We start from the raw sequence: 24,459 nt of genomic DNA, 5'->3' as shown, positions 1-24,459 counted from the left end.
CATCCAGGCCCGGATGAAGACGGTTGGGACCCTGTGCTTAGAGAGAATATAGTCCGAGGCACCCATAGGGTGCATATATTACAATGGTGACAAAGATACGTTTAAAAGCCGCCAATTCTCTCAAGAACCCAGATGTGGAGGAACCTGTGTTAGAAGGCAATGAGACAATAACACTTCCCATGGGAAGACAAAAACAGAGCATCCTCTCCTCTTGAAAAATGCATTCCCCTACCCCTTTATTTTACTAGCAGATAGCCACTGGTGCTTGACCATCCTAGAGTTCCTTGAGAAAGTACAAACTTATGCCGGTCCAATGTTGAATGCATTGGCAGACATGTAGCTCCAGCCTTAATCATTTTCTCGTGTCCCTTCCTGTTCGCAAATGGAACCCGGGGGGGGACTGTGAAGGATAGACCTAATATTGTAAGCTCATTAATGGAATTTTGAGAGCGGGACATCTAATCAGATTCCTAAGCACTCAGTCTGTAACTACTGTGCTTCAGAAGAATCTGTCAGAACACAGTTCACCCAAACCTCTACCAGTGAGTAGAGGAGTAACAGCTGCAAGGCGAGAGAGCGGTTGTCTGCACTAAAGTTTATGCTCATCCACCAAACTGCTATGGAGAAAAGTGCAGTTGGTTCTGGTTTCATCTTGCAACAGTTTATGATGTGCAATGCTTTTGTATATTATTTTTTTCACCAGTAGCATTTCACTTGTTTTCTTTGCCACACAAAATTATGCTACAATTACTGAAAAACTTGAACGCTACAACTGGATACAGTAGAACACATTTCAAACCAGTGAACAGGATTTTCTACCAGGGTTCATAATTCTGTGGCTCATTTTCTCCTTTCTTTCCCTATTTTAAAATTGCTGTTTTGCGTGTTCCAATAGCCCTGTCTGCTTATATGCCAACAGCCTGCTCGTTCCGCGGAAGTAGCTATCACCAAAGGTCAGAGGGGGGCAGGGCAGGAGGTTGCTCCTCCCAAAGATGGAGATCAGGGTTGCTAGAACAGAGGCCCTATGGCTAGGGACCGCGTCAGGGCCTTTCAACCTTAAGGAGGAAACGATAGCCTCGACCTGCTGGAGCATTTGTAGTTAATTTGTAAGCTATGGGCATAGCATAAAAATGAACTACAAATGCGTGTGCAGGTCGAGGCGGTTGTTTTCTCCTAAAGGATTAAAGGCCCCAACACCGTCCCTAGCTGTGGGGTCTCTGTTCTAGCACCTTGAACAGAGCCTGAAGGCATTTCTCCTACAGCAACTACACATGCGTGCCCTGCAGAGTACACAGGCACAGCAGCTGCAGCAGAGTCGTGGGGGCTCTGTTCTATCAATGCGAACAGAGCCCCCACAGCGTTTCTCCTGCAGGGGGTACTTCGTTACCTTGATGCCAAGGCAACACGCCGTGGGTCATGCAGGAACCACTAGTCCCTGTTGACAAGTCAAGTCAAAAGGGAAGAGAGATTTGTGAGACGCCATCCAAAATATCAATCACAGCTCAGTACAAATTACACGCTATAAAATTGCTCCACAGATGGCAATACGACCCATACAGGCTGTCCAAAATGTTCCAGACCTCCAGCCCCAGATGCTGGCAACAATGTGGTATGGATGCCGACTACTGGCACATGTGGAACTGCCCCAAAGTCTGCATCTATTGGCAAGAAGTCCTGGGATGAATCAAACAGCTGGATGGCATAGAGAGGGAATTGTCACCCCTCCTGATTCTTTTTGGCCTCGAAGAAGAAGATGACTAACTGATTAGGGTAAAATGTCTAGTATCCCCCCCTGTTACTCGCGGCGAGAGCAGCCCTCGTTATAAAGTGGAAATCCTCACGCCTACCTGATAAAAAGGACTGGATACAGATTTCCACAAACATTTATACAATGGAAAAAATAACGGCAATACTGCATGACAAGGCCGCACGACAAGAGGAAGCCTGCTGCGGCTTTACTGAACAATATATCACACGCCCAGCCACGGATGACTCAACGCAGCAAAGAAATTAGCACCCAACCTATGCCAACATTGGCAGAACGTCGAACGACTCACTGCCAGCAACCCATGCCTGTCACAGACCATACTGGAGATCTATGACCTAGGGACGATTAAAGATGAACGTCACGCAGCCCACTACGATTCAGCACAGCAATGCCACGAACAAAGGAGACTCGAGAACCGGGAGGGATGGTGGGGGGAGGGAGGCAGGGCTTTCACTTTCCTCTTATTGGAACGACGAACGTCAATGTTGTTAAGTATTGTTAAGGTGGACCGGAACAATTTCTTGATATAGCAGTTAATGCATAATATATACCCACCTGTATGTATGTTCACATGCAATGTCAAAATTAATAAAATTTAAATTGAAAAAACAAAAAGTAGGGAAGAGACCCGATCACTCAAGTTAAGGCTGGCTGGAAGCCTGCTACTGGCATCTTGGTGTCAGAGAAGCTGCCTGCAGTGCACACAAATCACCCCACCCCACCCCACTGCACCCCCCCTCCGATCAGAATGTTGATCACGAAACGATTAAGTCATTAATGGCCCATCATTAGCAATTTCGTGCACTACACAATGGGAGGGGCTGCTCTTGGCTCCATAGAGAAGCTAGCTGTTTTGTTCTTTGTTAATGAAGCAGTACAGCAAGGGCCGGCGGCCTTGAAGTGAACAGCTGACACAGTGAGGCACACAGCTTCACTAAAACCAGTGTTTTCCGGATTCCCCCGAAGAAGCAAAGGATAGCAACGCAGGAGGCTTTGTAGTGTTTTTCGGATTATACCGAAAAACGGAAATCCTAATTATAATCCACAGAGACAGCTTTTGTTTAGGACCTGCCTGTCCCATTCTGTTGCGTGTGTAACCAACAAAAAGTTTCTTGCCTAGTCTTATCTTAGAAACCCTGTTAATAAAGCAGCTTAGAGCTCTTCTAGGGACAAGTCTGTGTAACATCTCCTCCTATTTAGATGGATGAGGAGGGTAGGAATCCAGTAAAAATTGTTTGCGATAAATTCAATTTGGACACTATTTTTTGTAGAAAAGAAGAATAAACCCTCAAAACTACCTTGTCTTTGTGGAAGACCGCGAATGGTGGTTTAGAAGAGAAGGCCTGAAGCTCGCTCACTCTGCGAGCTGTAACGCTCACCTGATCCCACGGAGGCGCTGGCCTGGTTCGGGCTGCTGTGACCTCTTCTAAGGAGATGCGCAGGGTTCGGAAGACGGACTGGACCGAGCCCCCAAATCTGGCTTGTCTGGCTCGCAGAAGTATCCTTCTGTAGGCGAAAATAGGGGATTAACTGTCTGCGGGGTAATGCAATCGGCCTCCCACTTTCCCCTCTCACCCTCCTGTGATTCCCCGTAGCGTCTCACCTTAGGGTCTGGAAGGACAAGCTCTCCATCCTGCTTCTGATGCAGGGGCGCGTTGGTATCCAGTTACTTCACTGGATTTTCAGATTGGTGAGAACCAAACTTGCTTGGCTTCCAGGTAAGTTTTTTGATAAGAAGTTCCCCTTGTGTCCATGCATTAATGTACTAATGCTAGTGTCTTTTTCCCCATAGGGGCCGGGGTACGGAATGCCGGGGAACAGGCACCGCCCCGAGATGAGAGGTGAAATCCTTGTAGAAATCAGTTAAGTCTTTAATGAGCGTTTTTGGTAATGTCTTTTCATTCGCTCATTAACGCTGATGTCTATTTTTCCCCTTAGGGGCCGGGGTCCGGAAATGCCAGGATGCGGCGCTGACCCGAAATGAAGAGGGAATGAATCAACACGTAAGTCTTAACATGGAGATTTAGCTTTCCTTATTCCCTTCTCTCCCTCACCTTTTGTTCTTGCCTTTTTCTCTCTAGGCGCTGGGGCGTGACTGCGAATCCGGATGATCGCTGCTGCACATGGAGGCGCCCTGTAAAGGTGAGTGGAATGCGGCGCTGCAGCGATCGACGCGATGAGCTTTTAAATAAAAGTCTTCCTTTTCAGGATTGTCGGTGAGATGTCTCCGGGATGCGGATTTAGCAGGCAAGGACTTTTCCTTCTTCTGTTCTCTTCTTCTCTTCCTTTGCAGGTGATCCAGGATGCTGGCAGGCGTGGCAGAAGTCAGGATGCAGGAGCAGACACGGTGAGCGTCCAGCTGCTAGATGCAGAACAACGCGAAGCACATGTGGCTGTTTGGGTGGGGCTTAAATAGCCTTGGAAGAAGTTCCAGGTATGTATCCTTCCTCCAATCAGGTATGTATCCTTCCCCGACCACGCCCGGATGGTAAATTAGTCCCACAGGTTAAGTAGTTCCTTTCAGGCCTCAAGGAGGCCGGGATCCTGCAGCATGGTCTGCATCAGGTAAGTGCACCCAAGCACTCCCATAATGAGCCTGGCGCCATAGGCGCCAGGACACTGTCCAAAGGGCCCCTATATGGGGTTGCTGGGTCTTTCCTTGGGGACTGGATGTCCGCTTTCGGGGACACAGGGCTTGAACCGGCTCCCCAGGAGCGGGCATCATGACACGAGCAGAGGTAATGGCCATCAAGAATACTATTTTCAAAGACACCATCCTATGTGGACAAGAACTTAATAGTTCGAATGGGGAACCCATCAGGAAGCTTAAAACCAGGTTGAGATCCCAGTCCAGAACAACGAGTGAAACCTGCAGGAAGTTGTTGGTTAATCATTTTAAAAAACTGGATGACAATAGGAATCTTGAAGTAGGAACCTTGTTCAGGAAAGTGCTTGAAAATGGACAACGCAGTCACATAGCCCTTGGCCATAGCAACCTGTAGCCCCTGATGGGTTAGATGTAGGAGAAAAGACAAAATGGATGGTGTGTTACAAGAAAATGGATCAATTCCTTTATCTCTACACCACCTGCAAAACTTATTCCAATGGCAGCGATATAGAGATTTAGTTGCTGGTCTTTTGGCCGAAAGCAACACCTCCATGACGTCTTCCGAAGGTCCCAATCTATGTACCTCAACCTCTCAGAAACCATGTGTGGAGGTTGAGGGTCCTAATCCCTGGATGAAGAATGTGACCTCCCTTTTGCAAGAGGAGATCCTCCCTTTGTGGAAGACTAATTGGAGGGCAGATGGACATTTCCAGAACTACCGGGTACCACGTTCTCTTGGCCCAGTACGGGGCAATCAGGATCATGGATTTCCGAAACTTCCTCAGCCTCCTGAGAACATGAGGAATGACGGGGAAAGGCAGAAATGTGTACAGCAGTGGAAATTCCCAGTCCACTACGAACACATCCCCTACAGCGCCTCTCTGAGGAAATTCCAAGGAGCAGAACAAGTCGCACTTCCTGTTGACACTGGACACGAACAGATCTACTTGAGGGTTTCCCCAAAAGGCGAAGATCACTTGAACTTGCGGAGCTAGCTCTCACTCGTGGGAGACAGTGCTCTGCCTGCTCACAGTGTCCGCCGCCATGTTTTCCCTCACCTGCCAGATGAACTGCCGACACAGAGATCCCTTCTTGCAGTACCCAAAACCAGAGCTGCATCGCCTCTCTGCACAGTGGTACACTACACCCCCTCTCTTGTTGAGGTAATGCATGGCCACTGTGTTGTCCATAATTATCAGGACATTCTTTCCCTGTACAGAGGGCAGAAAGGCCATCAGCACTAGCCTGATTGCCCACCGCTCTAAACGGTTGATATGCAGTTGGGACTCCAGAGACCAGCGTAGCTGACATCAAACCGTTGGTGTGACCGTCCCCAACCTGAGAGTGAGGCGTCGGGCCACTGTAAGCTCCGGCCACGCACACATTCTCCTTGATGGCCCACTCCAGGAGATCCTGCACAACCCTGCTCAGGATCGTACCAGATCCGTCATCCTGCCAGAGAATTGTGACCACTGAGTCCTGAGGGCCCACTGAAGGGACCTCATCCTCCGGGTGGGCCTCTGGCACCAGAAAGATGCAGGATGTCATGAGACCGAGCAACATCAGGAAATATGTGGGTAGTCATTACCTCAGGTGGCAAAGCTTTCCCCAAGGAGGAGTATAGGACTGTGCCAATGAGCTGCAGCTTTCGGGAAGGTGTCATGTGGGACTTCTTGAAGTTGAGGGAGAAGACAGTCTGAAGAGCGCGACAGGTGCTGTCCAGATGTTCCAGAGCCTCCTCAGGTGAACGGGCTCTTATCAGTCAATCGTCCAGGGAGGGGTAGATGTGAATCCCCCCTCCCTAGATTCACTGCCACCACCACCATCAGCTTGGTGAATACCCTCGGGCGCAGGTCAGTTTGAATGGCAGTACCCTAAACGGATAGTGAGAACTGCCAACAGAGACTCTCAGGTATTTTCTGTGCTTGAGATGAATCGGCACAGGAAAACAAGCATCCTGAAGATCCAATGACACCATCCAATCCTGGAGCTGATGGGCCTGGAGGATCTGCCAAAGAGTGACTATCTTGAACTTGTCCTTCCTAAGGAACTTTTTCAAGCATCTCAAGTCCAAGATGGGTCGCAACCCTCTGTCCTTTTTCAGGATCAGAAAATAAGGGAGAGTACCAGCCTTGATTTCTTTCCACAACAGGTTGCACTCTTCTCCAATAGTGTCTGAACTTCCTATAGGAGGAGCGGATCTGGTACTTTCAAGGACCGGCCTCTTGGGGGGACGGTTTGGAGGTCTTTTCAGAAAGAAGCGGCAATAGCAATGGGGGACAGTTTGTAGAGCCCAAGCATCTGTTGTAATGCTTCGCCATTCCTTCAGTTGCTGGGCTAACCTTCCTTCCACTGCAGACAAATGCTTTAAGTCTTCAAAGCGGCTTTGGGGTACTGACCGGTGCGGAAGGCACAGAGGCTGTAGCAGCTCCTCTGCCCGACTAACCTCGGCTGCCCCGTGGTTGTCTTCTCTGTCCCCTGCGCATAAACTGACCTCTTGCTTTCCCAACTGAGCAGTAGTATCGAAATGAATTATTTCTCCATCTCACATAAGAAAACGGAGTTGGTCGACTCTGTTGGGGTTGTCTAATGGCCAGACTCAGACTTTGCTGCTGCTTTAGACGACTGCAATTTCTTAAGGCTTTCATCATCTGCTTTTGTTCCAAACAAATAAGACCCTTCAAATGGCATATCCAACAGTCTGGATTGCACGTCAGAGGCAAATCCTGATTCTCTTAGCCAGGCAAAGCATCTAAGCACTGTACCAGCAGCCATAGAACGGCTTATACAGTCCGCAGTGTCCAGATCTGACTGCAAGGACTGACACATAGCAACTTTCCCTTCTTGAATAATGCTCATAAAACCATCCCCTTCACCCTCTGGGATGTGCTCCAATGCCATGGCAATTACCTCCCACAAAGTGTAGGTAAACTTTACCAGTGCACCAGTTGCATTGGCTGCCTTCAGTGCTATACTCCCTAAAGACAAAAAAAAAAAAAGAAAGAAAAAAATAAACTCCCTTTCCAATAGCATCAAGCCTTTTATTGCATCTGTCTGGAGAATTCATGGGATAGGCTGCTCCCTTAGAAGCGGCAGTCGCAGCTTGAACAACGAGGCTTTGAGGACATGGATGTTTCAAAAGAAACTCTGGATGCACTGATGAGGGTCTGTATTTCTTAGTGAAGTCCTTGTGGATGATGAATCAGTCTGGGATGTTCTGGAGCTTGATGCCAGGAAAAGCAAAATGAACTGTAAAAAGGTTAAGGAGGTGGCACACATCCTTTATGGCTTGGAGCTTAGAACTTGCAATGGGAGAGCTACGAATGATCAGCCAGCACGACCCACCTTTGTGGCTGGGGACAAGACTGCCCATATTATTGGTTGATTCTAACAAAAGACTGGGGGATGGGAAATTTACTCTCAGTCCTAAAATGACATTGAATGATCACTGACCTCTCTCCCTAGCGCTCAATACAAAAAGTTGGGTGTTATTGCCAACTACCGACAAGAGTAAGAAGGTGCGTTGAGAAATATATGCAAAACAAAAGAGGTTATGGCTGGAAAGTTTAAAATGAATCTTAACCTCTGGCATTGCTCTGTGCAACCCTCCAGACCATCGTTCTTTGCCCGAGAAGCCATTATGAAAGTGAAAAGACCATATGCAAATCAGGCTTGGTCCCACACCAAAAGGAGCAGTCCAGCCCAACTGCTTGGTCACATTCCTTCTCGCGAGACCACAAGCATCTCGAGACATGTTTTGGCCTTGTAGGGATCAGTTGAGGAGTAGCTTGGGTCTGTAGGCTCAGCAGGCACAGGACCCACCTCTGGGCATACCCATCCCACTCGATGTGGCAATACAAAACTAAAAACGTGATTGATGGAAGGTTTAGAATTAATCTTAACCTCTGGCATTGCTCTGGGTAACCCTACAGACCATCCCTATTTTCCTGGAAAGTCATTACAAAAGGGGAAAGACCATATGCAAATCGGGCTTGGTCCTACCCCAAATATATGGCCATGGAAAATCTAGCATTTGCTGGACTTATATTGAAGCTACTTCTGCACTGCCAAACATTTATGGACAATTTTACTCAGTCTAGAACAACTCTTAGATGAAACAGGTTGATTCAAGAGCAATCATATAACTATATTAAGACATGGCTGGGGAAATCAGTCCATTGATCACTAAGGATAGGACATGTATAGAAAAACATGCAATCAAAGCCACGCATTGGTATGATAAAGAAGGCAGAGGAAATAAAAACAATTCTTACTGAAGTTAAGCATCCACAAGTGCCTGTTAAGTAGTAGTCGAGAGCCAGAAAGCAGGTGCAAATAAAATGCCTTCATTCAGGATTACAGCATACACATTTGTCCGTGCAAATTGAAAACAACCAAAACAAAGTTCACTGAAAAAATGTTACACGCGTTTTGTTTTCCGCTCAGCGTTGCTCTTTGCAGTTGTGACGCGAGTATGGAACTCCTCGGTTGCGGGTGCTCACCGTCCAAATAAACCTAGTGGAACCTGGCAGTGTATTCGCTGCACTCCCTGCAGTCCTCCAATGTGTTTTCCCAATTGCTCTCATCTTGGTTGATGCAACCCCTCCCCGATACCTGCTGCACTCTTCCTGACCACCGCCATGCCAACTGCTCAACCAACTGTTCTCCCGGTCTCTCCCGCCAACCTCGGCTCCCTGCCTCTGTGGGTGGTTTCCATCTGTGAACATAAGGTAGGTGTTGTCCGGTTACTGTTTTTGTTATCCGGGACGTTTTGCTTTTTATACTTAGGGGTTTTAACCCTGTTGTAGAGTGCGGCATTATGGGATCTGCAGTCCTCTTTTTGTAACACTGCGTTGTCTCCGGGAATGACGTCAGCTCGAAATACTTTGTTGCCTCAGTAATTGCGTTTAGATAGGCGTTGCCTTTCACATTTTCCGCCGAAAAAGGTTTAAAGACAATACTGCATTCTGTGTAAGCATTTATAGCCGGATTTTCGTGTGTTGTCTCCCAATCGTTCCCATGTTGTCACCACTCCTGGGTAGTGACTGTTCCGGGGGTTCAGGCACTCTGGTACTTCCCGGACCTGCCTGGCTTGTTTGTTTGTTTGTTCTGTAGGTTTCGGCTACTCTACTTGGCGGGCGGCCTGGTACCCCTCAGGTCCATCCTCACAGGAACAGGATACGCCATCCAAGGTGAAAATATAAGGCCGTAATAGCGAACAAAAAAAGAGAATGCAAAGCCGACATCTAGCAGGCATTCATGCAAGTGGCTTATAGCCATTTTAGTACGTTTTGGAAACTTACCACTCTAGGTAACAAAGCCTGCACTAAAAACATATAGTGGGGGGGGGAAATATCTCGAAATACCCCTGTTATCAGCATTTCTTAGATCTATGCAAGGAAACAAGGTCACCCTTTAAGATGCCTAATAGTACACCCGAGAGTTTACCCCAGGCAGTAGCATGTGTACCTTTTAATATTCACTCTGAATGAAATTAAGCAATTTCCAGTCAAAGGGCTGGGAAGGCCCCTGGACCTGACAAAATACTGATTATCTTTTTAGGTCAGATAACCGGATTTGGACACCGGTACTTCTGTGCCCCTTTACTCCAGCGGCATCAGAGTCCATGGGTCCAGCATCATGGACCAAAGCAGAAATAGTACCACTTTATAAAAAAGGGAGGCAGGAAGGACCCCACAAATTACCGGCCCATATTGCTGCTGGATGGGGACGGAAAAATATATGCAAAGGCAGTGCTGTACCGCTAGACTGATTGAATGGAGGCACAGGTTTTGAGACACCTGCAGGCAGGGTTCCGAATAGATAAAAGTACAGTCAACCAGGCATTTAGGCTCTTTGTGCTGCTCGAAAAATAAGCTGTACTAAAGACGACATTTTTATATGTCGTTTTTATAGATCTTAAGATAGCCTTCGATAGTTAATCTCTGGGAAGCACTGAACAATGCGCAAAGGCCCAATCCAACATTCAATGCTATTCAAATTGTATATTCTCAAAATACTGCTAATGTTAGATGGATTCTCTCAGGTGATACTACCACGTTCTTGGATATGGAAACAGGCGTCAGACAAGGCTGTGTTTTAGCATCAACGTTATTTTGCATTTAGTTTAACAGAATAATTGATTGCATTACAGTCATGGACTAGGAAGCTCCAACATTGGATAAAGACAAGATTACACTTTTGGTTTCGGCAGACGCTGCTGAACAGACATCTCTGAACTCGATGGGGATTAAAAATAAACTCCACGCCTTCTACATGGAGTGCAAACGTAGTGGTCCGACTATCAGTATGAGATAAGAGTAAGGCAATGGTCATCCTCCCAACATAAAACCACCACGTATGTACCCTAGATAATGGGGGCTTAGAACACGTATATATGTACGAATATGTAGGTGTTTGTTTTGCAGGAAATACTAAATGGTTGGAGCAGGTTGAGAAAGCAAATTGTATTCTTGAAAGGACAGCAATTCGATCCTAAAATTATATAATGTGCATGGTAACAGGGCGCTTGCAGCAGCAAAGACATTTACAACATTACATCAATCTACACTTCTGAGATTTGGGGTGACACCAAGTGCCCAAAAATGAATATCACAGAAAACAAATTCATGAAAAAGTTGCTACATCTTCCACCAAGCACAGCTAATGTTCCAGTGAGGCACGAGTTAGATCTTAGAGGTAATCAGACCAGTTTTATAATGGGCTAGAGTGTGGTATTCATCAACCCTGGAAACATACAAGGAAGTTTTATGCAACCTTCTATCACAGGATGATGGTCGTGCTCTACCATGGTGCATGCATGTGAAGAAACACCTTAGAACTCTGGGATTTCACATTTATGGTATAAACCTACTAGCTGTTCCACAGACACGAAGAAGATATTTAAATCAGCTTATCATAATTCAAGGTACAAGCTTCTTGTATAGTGTAGTAACCACACCATGGCCCGCTCTTATGCTCAATGTAAATTAATTTGGGTTTGAGGCTTACTTAGATGAGATGGCCCCTACGTACACTGAGACAGGCATGGTATCAAAAGTAGACACAGGCACAAGTAATAGAGTTCCAAAACCTTTATTGGGTTGGTAGGGATGGGAACATACCTAACTGGCCCAAACTCCAAGGTGAGAGTAGTCTCGACCATAAATAAAATAAAGGAAGACCAAGTCTGTCAAATCGAAAACAAAGTGGCTGGCTGTGTCAAACCTATACTTGCCCTCACTTCTCTAGAATGACAATGTGCACGGCGCTGGATAAAGTCAAATAGTGTTCAACGTAAAACAGGATGGTACTGGAGCTTTTCCACAGCTCCCTTCCCCAAGTTCAAGACACTCTGGTGCAGCAGAGTTATCAAAGTCTCAAACAAAGTTCACAAAATCTTCTACAACATAGGTGTGCTTCTCTGAGCTCCTTTTCCCAGACTCAAAGCCCCTTCGGTACACACCCCTTCAATGGCCCTTTCAGGCTTCCCTCTCCTAAGATTAGTCCCTCTTGGTTTCACAAAGTTCAGTTTCAAACGTCAAAGTATTTAAATCTTCAAGCTTAAAGTTCTTCTTTTTAAAGTACATATCCTTTAGGGGTTCCCTTCCCCCATATATCACAAAGCTCTCTCAACTTGGATTTATAATTCACTTTTCGGTGGGGTCTCCCTGGGTCATGGTGCAGTTGTCAGACCGCACGCTCTGACCGCACTACAGGTTGCGCAACCCGGGGCTTAGCTTCACCCCGTCTTTGGCAATTTCAACTTCATCTCCTTGTTCAGCTTCCAACTTAACACTTCTATACTTTACTTTTCCTTCAACTAGCTCTTCATGGGGATTTTGCTCCCTTTTTCTTTCTCGCTTGCCTCCCATGCTGATGCCCTCCTATTGTGCAGGTGTGTATTGGTGTTGTCAAATGCTGGACTCTGCCTGATCTTATTGTTGGTAGTGTGGTGTAGTAAGCCTCTGTATTCATCTTCCTCCTCACATTACTATAGGGACTGTTCCCATAGGTTATCTTTCCTACTATGGGATGCCTCTTCTTCGTCTCAGTACGTGTTGGAATTGGGGAGGGGGAGAAAGGATAGGATTTACAACATCCCATAACGGCTGAGAGAGATATTAGGATGATTGATAATTGGGCAAAGGGGAATTTCATGTCTCAGTACCGGTAAATGTTACATGTGGGAAAATGAGGGGAGATGTTTTACTGCAGCGTAAAGAGGTTGTTGGAGGGGTAAGGGTAGATTTGCCGTCGGAAAGGAAAAGGGGGATACCGTGTCTCACCCATGGATACATCACACCCAATCCCCTCCACCCAGGTGCTCCTCCCCTGCTATATGTGTGGGTTTACCAATTTCTTGGTCAAAGCCTATAGCATTCAAAGCAGCTAACAGCAACATGGCTTGATTATCCAGAGAATCATTAGCCCAGAGATTAAAATCACCTAGTATGACAACTGGAGAATTAGGCTAAATAATGATGTTAAGTAAGTCCATTAATTGTTCCTCGAATCTAGGCATGTTAACTGGTGGTCTATTTAACACCAGGCGAGTTAATGACATATTGGGATTGGGTTTTAATTTCAAAAGTAAAGTGTTGCAGCCCTCTAAAGAGAGGTGGCTAATGACATGACAATCTAGATAATCTTTAATCAAAAATGCAACCCTACCTCTTCGAGAACCCAAACGGTCTGAACAAAAAAGCTGATAACGGGAAAAGGAAGCCAGCAAAGCAGCCTATGGGATAGTGTCATTCAGCCAGGTCTCGGTAACGGCAAGTACATCAGATTTAGATTCATTAAAGTCCTCAACCCCATGTAGCACCAGTGAACAAGTATTCAAAAGTGCCATATTCAAGTCTGAGGAATGCATATTACTGTCAGAGGACAAGTATCGAATAAACATTTACCAAGTCGTACCGAAGCAACAACAAACACTGAGTACAACAACCAATGCAGAACCACCAGCCCCACGCCCAACACGGACCGGCAAGCCCAAACGCTCCAGGCGCTAGGACGCCTGCGTACTAAATAAGTAGTCACCAGGACTACAGAAATGCAGCAAGTTGTAGTTCCTAATGCAGCAATGGAGGCAGACCGCAGAACAATTCAGTAAATATAAATAAAATGAGTGACTAGGTAAATATATAAAAGGTTTAAAATACAACTTAAAATACAACTTAGCAGAGTATGGGGCACACACTAAAATCAGTACTAATTTAAAATCCCCATTAATGATGAACACAAAGTTTTAGCAATTCAAATAGATGTGCACACTATAATAAGTGCAAGTACGGCAAAACTTGTTTCTCAGCTGCCTTTCTATATTTTAGAAGGAGTCTGTGTATGCAGAGGTCAGTTTATTGGGTCAGTAACTACAGCAGAGGTGAGCGTTCTCAGACAAAAAGTGAACTATGACAATTATACCAAATTAGTTTTACTACCCAACGGGTTCATGAGGTGGCACTGGCAGGCAGCTGTAGGATGGATGAACTAGAAGAGATTTTTAACAAAGATGATGGCTCTTTGTCTGATGAGGATATTGGATTCTAGGAACAGCAAGATGGCGACAAGGAGGTGCTCAAACCAGTACCAGGTAATATGTGAATATGTTACAGGAGAGAGTTGGTCCAATACCTGCTTTCCCATGCCATGGAGATTACAGATTTTTTTCATAACGCAAGAGTAGGTTCTCAATCATTGTGGTATGACACTGTCAGTAAAAAACGTAGTTCAGGCTTTGGTTAGGTTATGATAAACGCTACTCTAGGAATCATGATATTTTCCATGCCTTTATCTGATTTGCAGGTGATCACATAGTTCCCTAACTTTACTTTATTTTATTTGAAAATGCAGAGCCAACAAACGACCTTTTGGGTGCATAGGACTAGAGTCCGTAAAGATGTTTCAAGACAACGCATACATAAAGGCTGGAACTAGCTAAACTAAGCTGCTTGAGAATCCTTATCTAAACAAAAAGGTTTTCAATTTTTTCTTGAAACTCTCCAAGGACATTCATCTTCTAAGGTCAAAAGCATGCCATTCCAACTCATAGGTACTGCTACCCAGAAATCACCACTTTTGACCAAGGCCAATTTGGCTCTTGGCACTTCTAATAACATAATATAGTTTGATCTAAGGACACTCATCTCCTTTTTTCTGTTTAGTATCTGCAAAGTATGCTGGGTACTGCCCTGATAAACATGAATGATGGTGAGTAGACTAAACTCAATCCTGGCCTCTACCAGTAGCCAATGAAGACATCTCTTGGCATTCGAGACAGGATCAAATTTCTTCAATCCCATTATCGCTCTGACACTGCTATTTTGTACTACTTGCAACCTAGCCACTTCTCCCTTCCCAAACCCCACCAATAAGCTGCTGCAGTAATCGATCTTGGATCCAATGATTGCTCTAGCCATTGTCTTGCAGCCGTTTTGTGAGAGGTAAGGTTACATGTGGGAGAGACGACTGATGTAGTACGCAGCCGAGGAGACCACGCTACTCACCTGAGCCTTCAGGGCAAGGGATTGGTCCAAAATGACCCCCAGTGTTTTTATCTTATCCTTAGTTGGTATTATGCAATCTGCAATGAGGAAATGTGTATATTCTATACTGAGATTTTTCAGTCTTGCAGTGGAGCCTATAATCATGAGTTCCGTTTTATCATGGTTAAGCCCCAGACCACTCATGCACATCCAGTCTTGAATGAGATTGTGCATCTCATTAACCACTCTCGCATCTTCCTCTCCGTCAAAGGAATAACACATTGGGCATCATCCACGTAATTGTAAAAGCAAATCTTCTTGTCCTCTAACATCTAGAATAGTGGTGTTGTAAAGATATTATACAAGACTGGCGATAGACTGGCAACATGCGGCACTCCATCTCTAAGTGGAACTGGCTGGGCCTCTGCCGTATTGCTGCAGACTCTCATAGTTCTGTTTCCCAACTGCTTGTAATCTGTTTAGAAGTAGTGGATGGTCCACTAAATCGAAAGCAGCCGACAAGTCTTGTGTCATCAGCATCATGGTATGTCCTTCATTTATTTTAGATCCAAGAGAGCAGATTCTGTGCTGAAACCTAGTTGAAAACCTGCCAGTTTCTCAAAATCGTGTGATTCCTCAGGTGTTCCAACACATATATGCTACTCTTAATATTTAAAGCAATAAAGGTCAATTAGTCATGGGTCTAAAATTAGTTGGAACAGTAGGATAATGGGCCTGTTTAGAATGTTTCTTTTTTTATTTTTATTTATTTATTTATTTTTTTTAGAGAGGGGTAATCCAGGCTCCCTTCAGACGAATGGGGACATGCTCTTCATTCAAAGAGGCCTTAATAATGTTAGTAATCTTGCTAATCAGTGGTTCTGAGCATGCCTTAATAGCTGTCGCTGGAAAAATGTTCCCTTTACACAGCAATGGATTCAGTTTATTCAAAATAATCCTCAGTGAAATGCTCCTAAAATTTAAAGGTGGAGACACCAGATGACCTCTAGTCTTATCCTCTACCTCTTATTCCATGTTTGTTAGTTGTGATTGCTAGCTCTTTTTCGGTTTGCACTCTAAGAACAGTAGCTTTCATGTTTTCCACTTTATCCACCATGGCATTCTGGATCCATGAGCACCATTCAATATCTTTGGGAGCCATGTCATGCGGGGAGTTCTTCAGTTTCTCCAATTCCTTTAGAATTTTAAAGATGTTCTTAAACTCATGTTGCGCATCAGCAATCTGAGTCATAGGTGTCTTTATTTGCTTGAATAACCACGAGTTTATAGTTTTGTGCAGAAAAAGAATAACTGTATTTATCTTGCTCAGTCTGTGAGGCTTTCCAGCAACTTTAATTTTGTCATAAACCTTTCCAATTGCAGAGCTGCAAGATCACTTTTATCCACTTTCCAGAGGATGAAGTCTGCCAATATAATCAATTTGGAAAAAAGGTTTCAACTGCGATAAAATCAGACTATTCAGATGGAGGATAAAGTCTGACATTGTGCTGGGGGCAAGGTAACAAGCATCATATTCAGGGTAGAGGCAGCATTGGTCCTTACCTTAATACATAATGATTCACACCCTATGGGGCCATCCACCTGTCTCCCAAATAGCTAAGCTATCCCTGAAGATGAACGCTACCCCTCCACCCCCTTGATTCGACCCGTTTACCGTATGGCCTAGTCTGTTGAAGTAGCAAGAAGCATGGATAATCCGGCTGCCTCATGTAGCCAGGTTTCAGTCAAGGCACAGATATATATGTCATGGTCTATAATGTATTCGGATACTTCTAGAGTGTGCTTCACCAGAGACCTTGTATTAAGTAATTGGACTCAAAGCTTACTATTCAAGTTGTACAGTTGAGGTTTAGTCAACACTTCCTGCGTCCTTATCATATTCCCCTCTTTTGTGCTTCCAAGACTCCCCCTCCTGCGCCGGCCTCTTTCTGTAATCCGAACTTAGAACATCAGTGTTTTGCCACATGTCTACTACTGGGATCTGAATAATAGTATTATCAGGGGTCCTCGTCAGCCTGCCAACAGTAGGCTTGTTCTATGTTTTCCTGGAACAAAACCAACCACGGGTGTTATGGTCTTAAGGTATCTATCCCTGATCTTTGTATGTCTAGCCTTAGATCTGGAGCACCTGAGCATTGTGAGTGCCTCTATTCTGCAGTTTCTCCTGGGCCGCCTGCAGTGCTTCCAAAGGATGCATCATAACAGCAGCACTTGCCACCCAAAACAAGAAACCCTCCTGGTGTCAGGCCGCCAGCAGACACCGCTGACGTGTCCGGCAGAGACCAGCTTACTGCAGTCGTGTCGGCACAGCTCCACTTGGAGTTGTAGTTCCTCAACCCGACAATTCAGGAAATGCTCCGCAGCAGTGTACTCAAATTAAGCAGATTTAACGTACCGCTAATGATTCAGATCGAAATGTTTTTCTAATTAAAAAACAAGATGTGTTTGCAAATTGAGACCGAGGTGTATTTTCAGGATAAAAACAATACAAATTTATAAAATTCCCAAAAGCTCGCAACAATTTCAAAAGAATCCTAATAAAATGTCCACTATCAGAATTCAAGCTAAAGCGTTCTGAATGCGAACCAACAGCATATAATTCATGCAAGGCAACTACTTTGAAGGTGCCCAGATCCAATTACAGCAGCAGTTCTGAAGAAATGTTTGCCAAAAGGGGTAAGAAGGAAACTTTTGACAGAGGGTGGTGCAAGTACAGCCCTTGAGGAAAGGGGATATATCAGAGCCCCAGGTTAAATGACTGTTTGGATCACTTAGAACGAGTGGCAGGACTTATTAATCGGGCACAGTTGGCAGACGCCAACACCGGGGAGAGTCATGTCATTGGGACTCTTTACACAATTACCCAAGACAACTTGGTCACACTGATGAAAGGCGCCATTACGAAAGGGTACAAAACGGAATCAGACATTGCCTGTGAAGAAGTGCAAAATGATCTCAACAGCCTGCTTCTCAACAACAAAGAATTCGTTTTGTATAAGAGCTGGCCAATAATTCTCAATAATAAAGCTGGGACTCTACAACACCGATGGCCCTGGAGAGACCAGTGCCAGTACGGTGGCTGCTCCTGTGAGAAACAAGCCTGAACCTTTAAAGCACAGGGGCATGTAAAAGGACTGTGGGCCCCGACCAGCAAGACTGTTCCTGGTCCATGGGAAGGCTGCAAATGGGATTGGGTGACCCACAGAGACTTGTGGGAATTTCGACAACCTGAAAGTCCGGCCTGGAAGTTAAGTTCTGCCACAGGGACAACTGCAGATATGTTCCAGTTGAAGATTAAGGCCTTTTCAACCTCCCCAGCTGCAATGTTTTAGCAAGTTATAAAGCGGACAGGTGTTTTTAGTGGGTAATAGGGTTGATGGTATGATGTGTCATCAGAGGTTATTCTGCATGGTAATTTGCTGCTTTATAAAAAGAGTATTTCTGTGTGGGACTGGTTGATACCAACTTAGTCTTGCAGACACAAAGGCACCAGTTTGATGTCTTCTGGCCCGCAATTTTTAAACGAAAATATAAAAAATGCTTTATGTGATTTTTCCGTTTATCTCTCCGGTATCTTTTTACTGCGCCATGCCGCCTTCGGTGACAACGTGCAACATAAGTATTTGATTGATTGAAGGCGAGTAACACTCCACAAGGAAATACAGTTGAGGTGGCTTAAAGTGTTGCCAAAGCAGTTTGTTAAGTAGTTGCAATTAATTGCTGAGGTCAGAAGGATTACTTACAAGGGTTAGAAGATATATATATTAAGGATAAAAAAAAATCTTTCTAGATTGCTCATCAAACTGCCATCTTATGTACTTCCCAAGATGTCAAGTTTGGCAGGTAACGAAATGGCTGAGAAACCTCATCTCACCACTACTGTGTTTTTGACTCTTTACTCGATCTTCTTCCTAGGGATAGTATTCTGCTGCCAAGGCTGGACGAACGTGCTGGAAGACTTAAGTTGCAGGGTTCCTCAAAGTTTCTTTACTCATGTGATCAGGAAAATATATAGAGCCTGGACTTGGAGGGTGAAGTAGGTTAGTTAGGTCGGATTGCTGAGGTTGCTATGCTGCTTTCTTTGACTTGCAATCCAATCGATAAAATCACCAGTTTGCCATCTCCGAAATGCAAGTGTTTCGGACTGGTTTTCTTCCACACATAAATGCCAGTTCTCCACATGCAAACAGAACACCGCACTTTACTAGCCAAACCATTGCTATCACTCAACAAGGGCTAGTGGCAAGTGCATATTTTGAGCCCTGCTTTGACAAGGCTCGAAATTAACATTTGATAAGCACTGCTAAAAGCAGCCTCTGGGTATCTGAGGAACTAGCACACAGCGTTCTGCAAATCTAGCTTCCACATAAGATGCAAACATCATATTGTCCATTATTTATGACCCCCCTTATGTTTTACATGTCATATGAATCTATCCTAATGTTTATTTACAGATTCTCCCAAGTCACAGAGTTAATTTCACATGTGTGTGATTGTTCGGCATCCCTTGGCCTGGGGATCCAAAAGGAGCTCCTGATAGCTTTTGGTGTCAAGCTAACCAGGCTTTTCTAGGATACACGCAGGAGATAAACAGCTCCCTTCAATTTCGAATCCTGTTTGAACGTTATTTATTATGTCTAATATAGAAAAACAAGGAATAGAATAAACAAGGAATAGAATTTTCACTGCCATGATTCGGCTTAATGTGGAAGGAAGGATACCTTGCCTTTCTCTGTCCTTTTCCCCATATGTCTTAACGTTCATATTGACCCATAACACAGTCTATTCTTAAATTGGCCACTTTTTGGTCTCCAGGCTCGTTTGGTGGGAGACATTAAATCTGCCCCTCTTCCTCTATTTACAGTTCTTTTCAAGATGTTTTGTTGTGCAAATGTTAGGCCGCAACAGTCAGGTACGAAGGGGAAAAAAAAAGGAGGGGGACTGGAGAAGCTTGTAAGAAGAGGAGACACCTTTAGAACTGTAAGTACTGAGACATAGAAGAGCAGGACTGGGGGATGGGGTGTAATGAAGATTACCTGTAAGAAATGACGAGCATTTACGGACAGCATATTGCCCATGCTTCAAGGAGTTTGGTTGAGCACATCTCAAGTCCATCAAACAGCCACACACTATATATCTTTCTTAAAAGTTACTTTCAGTAAATACTTCCTGCTCCTAAAGATTCCATTGGATTTATCCTCAGAATGTTCTGATCCACAATCAACGTGCGCCAAACTGTCTTTCTCTTTACTCTTTTTCTACTTGCCCTATTCCCATATCCCTTTTTGCCTCATCCTTTGCATATTATGGTCTGGATACCCATTGTGGGGGGGACACAATGGTGCATCTTCCAGATAATCTTGAAGGCAGTAAAAGCGTTTTAATTTAACATTTTAAACTCACCAAACTTGTGAAGTCCGTTTGGGCAAAATATGTGGTTTACAAAGTGTACGAAAAAAAAAATATGTGTCACTGTCAGTTATAAATGCATGCAGCACAACACACACTACAACGTTGGATTACAAAGGTTTAATAATTAGTCCCCTGACAAAACATCTTGTCTGCTCAGACTCTCTTCAATTTTCGCAATTTATACCAATTACAATTTCAATCTATATGAACGATCACAGTCACTAAAAATTCAATATCAGAAAAACGATGGGTCCTTACCAGTTGCCCAACACCAGCACAAAGGGCATTTTCAGATGAAAGCGTAAATGTATTCTGTCTGTGAAATCAACCCAGGGAGTTGTAACTTGGGATACCGAAATACTGCCAGACTAAGTATGCAGGTGCTGTAACTACAATTCATTAAGACAATTCCCCAAACATGTATGCAACACGACAAATCTAAAAATTTCCAGCATATTTTTGACATATTTTGGACCCAGAGAGGGATGTAGAGCCGACATTGAGATTCTGCGAGTGAACGCAAAAGGGACTTTGAGAGAAATTAAGGAGACAGGTGCCCATATTCAACATCAGGATGTACAGCGACTTATGCCACGCAAGTTGTGGGGCACTGCTGAACTCATTTCAAAAGGGACACAGTGTGACCTTACGAGGAACACTGCAAGCAAAGTGACATCCGAAGAGCATGGGATGGTGAGCATATGTACATCAATAGGCAATAATACATGCCAACATACACCATTCCATTCGGGAGATGCAAGTCAATTCTTGACTTGAACTTTACATTCTGGAATTTACAGATATGGATCCCCCCGGCCCATTATACATTTCAGGACCAGAATCCCCAGAATGCCAAGAAAAACAATAAAATGGCTGAATTAACAACTCCGAACTGCAATTGGGAATGTTGGCATGCAGGACTGTGGGGCCCAAAGAACTCTAGTCCCATGCACAGAGCACTGTAGGGAACCACTCATAATACTGTGGGGCCCACGCTTCCACCATTTTGGGGCCCATAAACACGTGTAAGACTTTACACTATGCATATACAGAAAATTCTGATATTTTTAGGGGGGGGCTTTACTCCGAAATAAAGATTTGCATGACTCTGCGGTCAGCGCATTAAAATAAAAAGGGCAAATGACCTGAGAATCAAAGGTTTGGCCAGAAATAAAATCCCAGATATGCAAGTCTGTAAAGTTGTCGTGGGGGCGGTCAGAGATACATGGTCATTTAATCTTCCAGATGCAAAACAATCCCTTTTCCCACAACTGGCCTTATGGAGCGCTGCTGCTCTTCAAACAATCACAAAGCTTTGACCTCCTGCGACTCCCGGGTGTCCCAGAATAAATAATAACCAGGTCTGGTTGCCATGAAATGTAAGTCATTGAGTATGTTCACAAACCTTTATGTAGGAGCCCAATCAAAATTAAAGATAATTGCCGAAAATTATTTAAAAAGGCTTGCATTGGGGAACAGAGCAGAAGATGATTTACTATTTGGCTGGATGCTTGTCCAGAGAGTTGGGTTTACTTTATTACTACACAATAGCACATCGAGATTGGCTGAAAGGAGGTGAATAACAATAGGAATCTTCAGAGTGCAGTCAATAACTATTGGTTTTACTGTTACACGACACCTAATCCATGCTCATGTTAAACCTGCTTCAGTATAAACAAGTTTGTAATTTAAATGCTTGACTTATGATAATTATTTAAATATTACAAAAGAAAAAACATCTAATTTAGTAACTCACTTTGACTATTTACCTTACCCACTATTACTATAACGTTTTTACTTGACGGGAAAACTCCAAAACATGTATGTGCCAATAGCCATATAGACCTTTGGAAGGGTCATTATCACATGGGATAATGAACCCGCTCTCTCGGTCGATAATCGTACATTAAGCAATGATGTGAAGAAAGTCATTCATAGTGAACACAATACCCCAAACCAGGATACAAGGCAGTGTAATCCCAACACTTGCCAAGGATTATTGCGTTCCTCATCCAAGGATATACGGCACATCTTGCAACTCATACATCGCACCTGTAAATTTATCAGTCGAACAAAAGGGGTAACTCAAAAGTGCAATGCTGTTCACACTGCCACTGAGTGACAAGTTGAAAGGCACTTAAACTAATGCACGTTACCCGCGAACTCGCTGTCAAAAGTTGTCAGTATGAAAACGAACTACGTAAACAAACTAGTAAATTAATGTACTGAAAAGACAAGGGACAGCAGAAATACAACTTGCTTTGTCTGCATTTCCTAGCCATCTGAAATGATCGTGGTCCGTGGGTGATTTGCTTAGAGACGTACAAACATCCCAAATAAATAAACGAACAAATAAAGACAATAGGCGATAACTCGGCCAGAATGGGGACAGCCCACCAATTATGAGTGCAGCACTTAAGCCGCTCATCTGTCACCAATACTTGCTGTAAGCCCTAACCTGAGGGCTCGAAGGAACACATTAATAACCCTTCTCTATTTGGTCAGGGAGGATCTTTTCTCAAGTAAATGTTTATTGACAGCTCCGACCCCATCCCCCTTTCATATGTATCGCTGGATGGTCCCGGCTACAACCTATCCTTTTAACAGTCATTGCCCTGTTGCTGGATAGATCTAACCTTTTTTCTCCAACCCATTTGAACTGCTACCCTCCCCCGCTGTCAGCCCCGCCTCCCCAGTCCCCTTCACTTACGCCTGCCTCCGAGCGATAAGACGGTGCATGGGAGTAGCCATCTTGAATCCGCCCGGAAACGCTACTAGGCCGGCGCTCAGTTGCGCACTGCTGCATTCTGGGACAGGTATTGGAGTGTCATAGAGGAGGCGCCAAGACTGGCTAGATCGTAGTCTTGACAGTAAACGTGACTCTGAGCTGTTCTTCGAAAGCAAGCGTTTTACCTATAGCTGACAAGTAATACGCTCTGTCTTACCCTACAACGCAACTGTTCAAACATTAGTCACGAAACACATGTCCAAAGAATCGAGAGAAGAACACTGATTCCAAATGATGGAGTTTCCTCCGAAAAGGTTCACAGATCTACTTAAAATGAGGAATTTATAATGAAAATAAGGAATATTTTAAATGTAATCTCTAGATGAGTGCCGTTAAAACTAGGGCTACCTAGTAATGCTCTGATTACACATAGTTTTCTCTTTTCCTCATTACCGTCCACAAATGATGTGAAGTCAGGCAACCTGTCTTCCTCTAAATATTCTCCCTGATAACCCGTCCAATTTTTCATTTTTATAAGTGCGCTACCCCCCTCCTCTGCGCATGGCATAACAGGGTGGTCTTACTTCTTACCCACACTCCTTGTATATTATACCCAAAGAATCAGGGTGATCATGGGCCATAGAGGGTGAGGGAGGCAGGATTTAGATGACAAGGAAGAGAGTGATTAGGTTAATAAAGATTACAGATAAGTATTCAGATTCTATGTCAAGACTTGTAGGCTAGGATTTTGCTCAACTCAACTCTTTACTTCTCAGCAGCCAACCAATTACATTTACATAAACCAAACTATCAAATGAACTACACTATCCATGATGATAGGAGAACTTTGAAGTTTGCGTTCTATTGGTTAAACAGTACCAAGTGATCACAACTGTCCAGTCACGTCTTAACAGTCCGTTTAAACATCCCCATCTTCCTTTTATCCTTCTCTTTCTTTGCTGCTCAAACAGCTGTTATAAGTACAATTTTGACTTCCTTTGAATTTATACTGAATGGACAGTGTAATTATGCCTTTGAATTTATAGTAATTTGAATGTGTAGTTACTGATACCCGTGCGAGCGAGTGAGCGGGCGCATAGGGCGAACAGGGCTTGGTGGAACAAATCCGCAGGTAGCTAATGCGATGGGGTGGAGGCTCTGGCATTAGAGGTCAGTAGGAGGCATTACCTCCACATCCACTCTTTCTCGTCCCAGTACTTACCTCACGAGGCCCCAGCCTCCGACACTGGACCTTCTTTTATTTCTATTATCCCCTATAACTTCTCCCCTTCAACCACGTCACCCAGTTTAATTTTTCCTGCCTCCGGCAAGTTGGACTATTCCTGGTTCGGGGCTGTGGGGAACAACGATTGCTGACCCCCTTGTGGGGCTGTGTGGCTGGTCCTTTGGCTCCCTCAGGTGCAGCGCTGCT

General features: G+C 44.4%; 1 protein-coding gene across 2 annotated transcripts in view; it reads right to left on the bottom strand.

Annotated features, from left to right (window-relative positions):
• The window catches only part of ZCCHC10 (zinc finger CCHC-type containing 10), a 212,357-nt gene extending 189,203 nt beyond the window's left edge, over positions 1-23,154 (bottom strand). Inside the window, exon 1 of one of the 2 annotated variants that reach the window (XM_069652486.1) lies at positions 23,010-23,154. In XM_069652486.1, the coding sequence (XP_069508587.1) occupies positions 23,010-23,050 (41 nt within the window). In that variant the 5' untranslated portion in view covers positions 23,051-23,154. Of the gene's footprint in view, positions 1-20,557; positions 20,602-23,009 lie in introns of those variants that run through there. The other variant, XM_069652487.1, reaches the window with a different exon arrangement.
• Positions 23,155-24,459: the final 1,305 nt, after the last annotated feature.

The sequence above is a fragment of the Ambystoma mexicanum genome, chromosome 3p, assembly GCF_040938575.1.
Source record: "Ambystoma mexicanum isolate Mex_15411 chromosome 3p, UKY_AmexF1_1, whole genome shotgun sequence".
Lineage (NCBI taxonomy): Eukaryota > Metazoa > Chordata > Amphibia > Caudata > Ambystomatidae > Ambystoma > Ambystoma mexicanum.
Note: the sequence above shows the minus strand (reverse complement) of the source record. Positions and strands in the feature narration are given on the sequence as shown.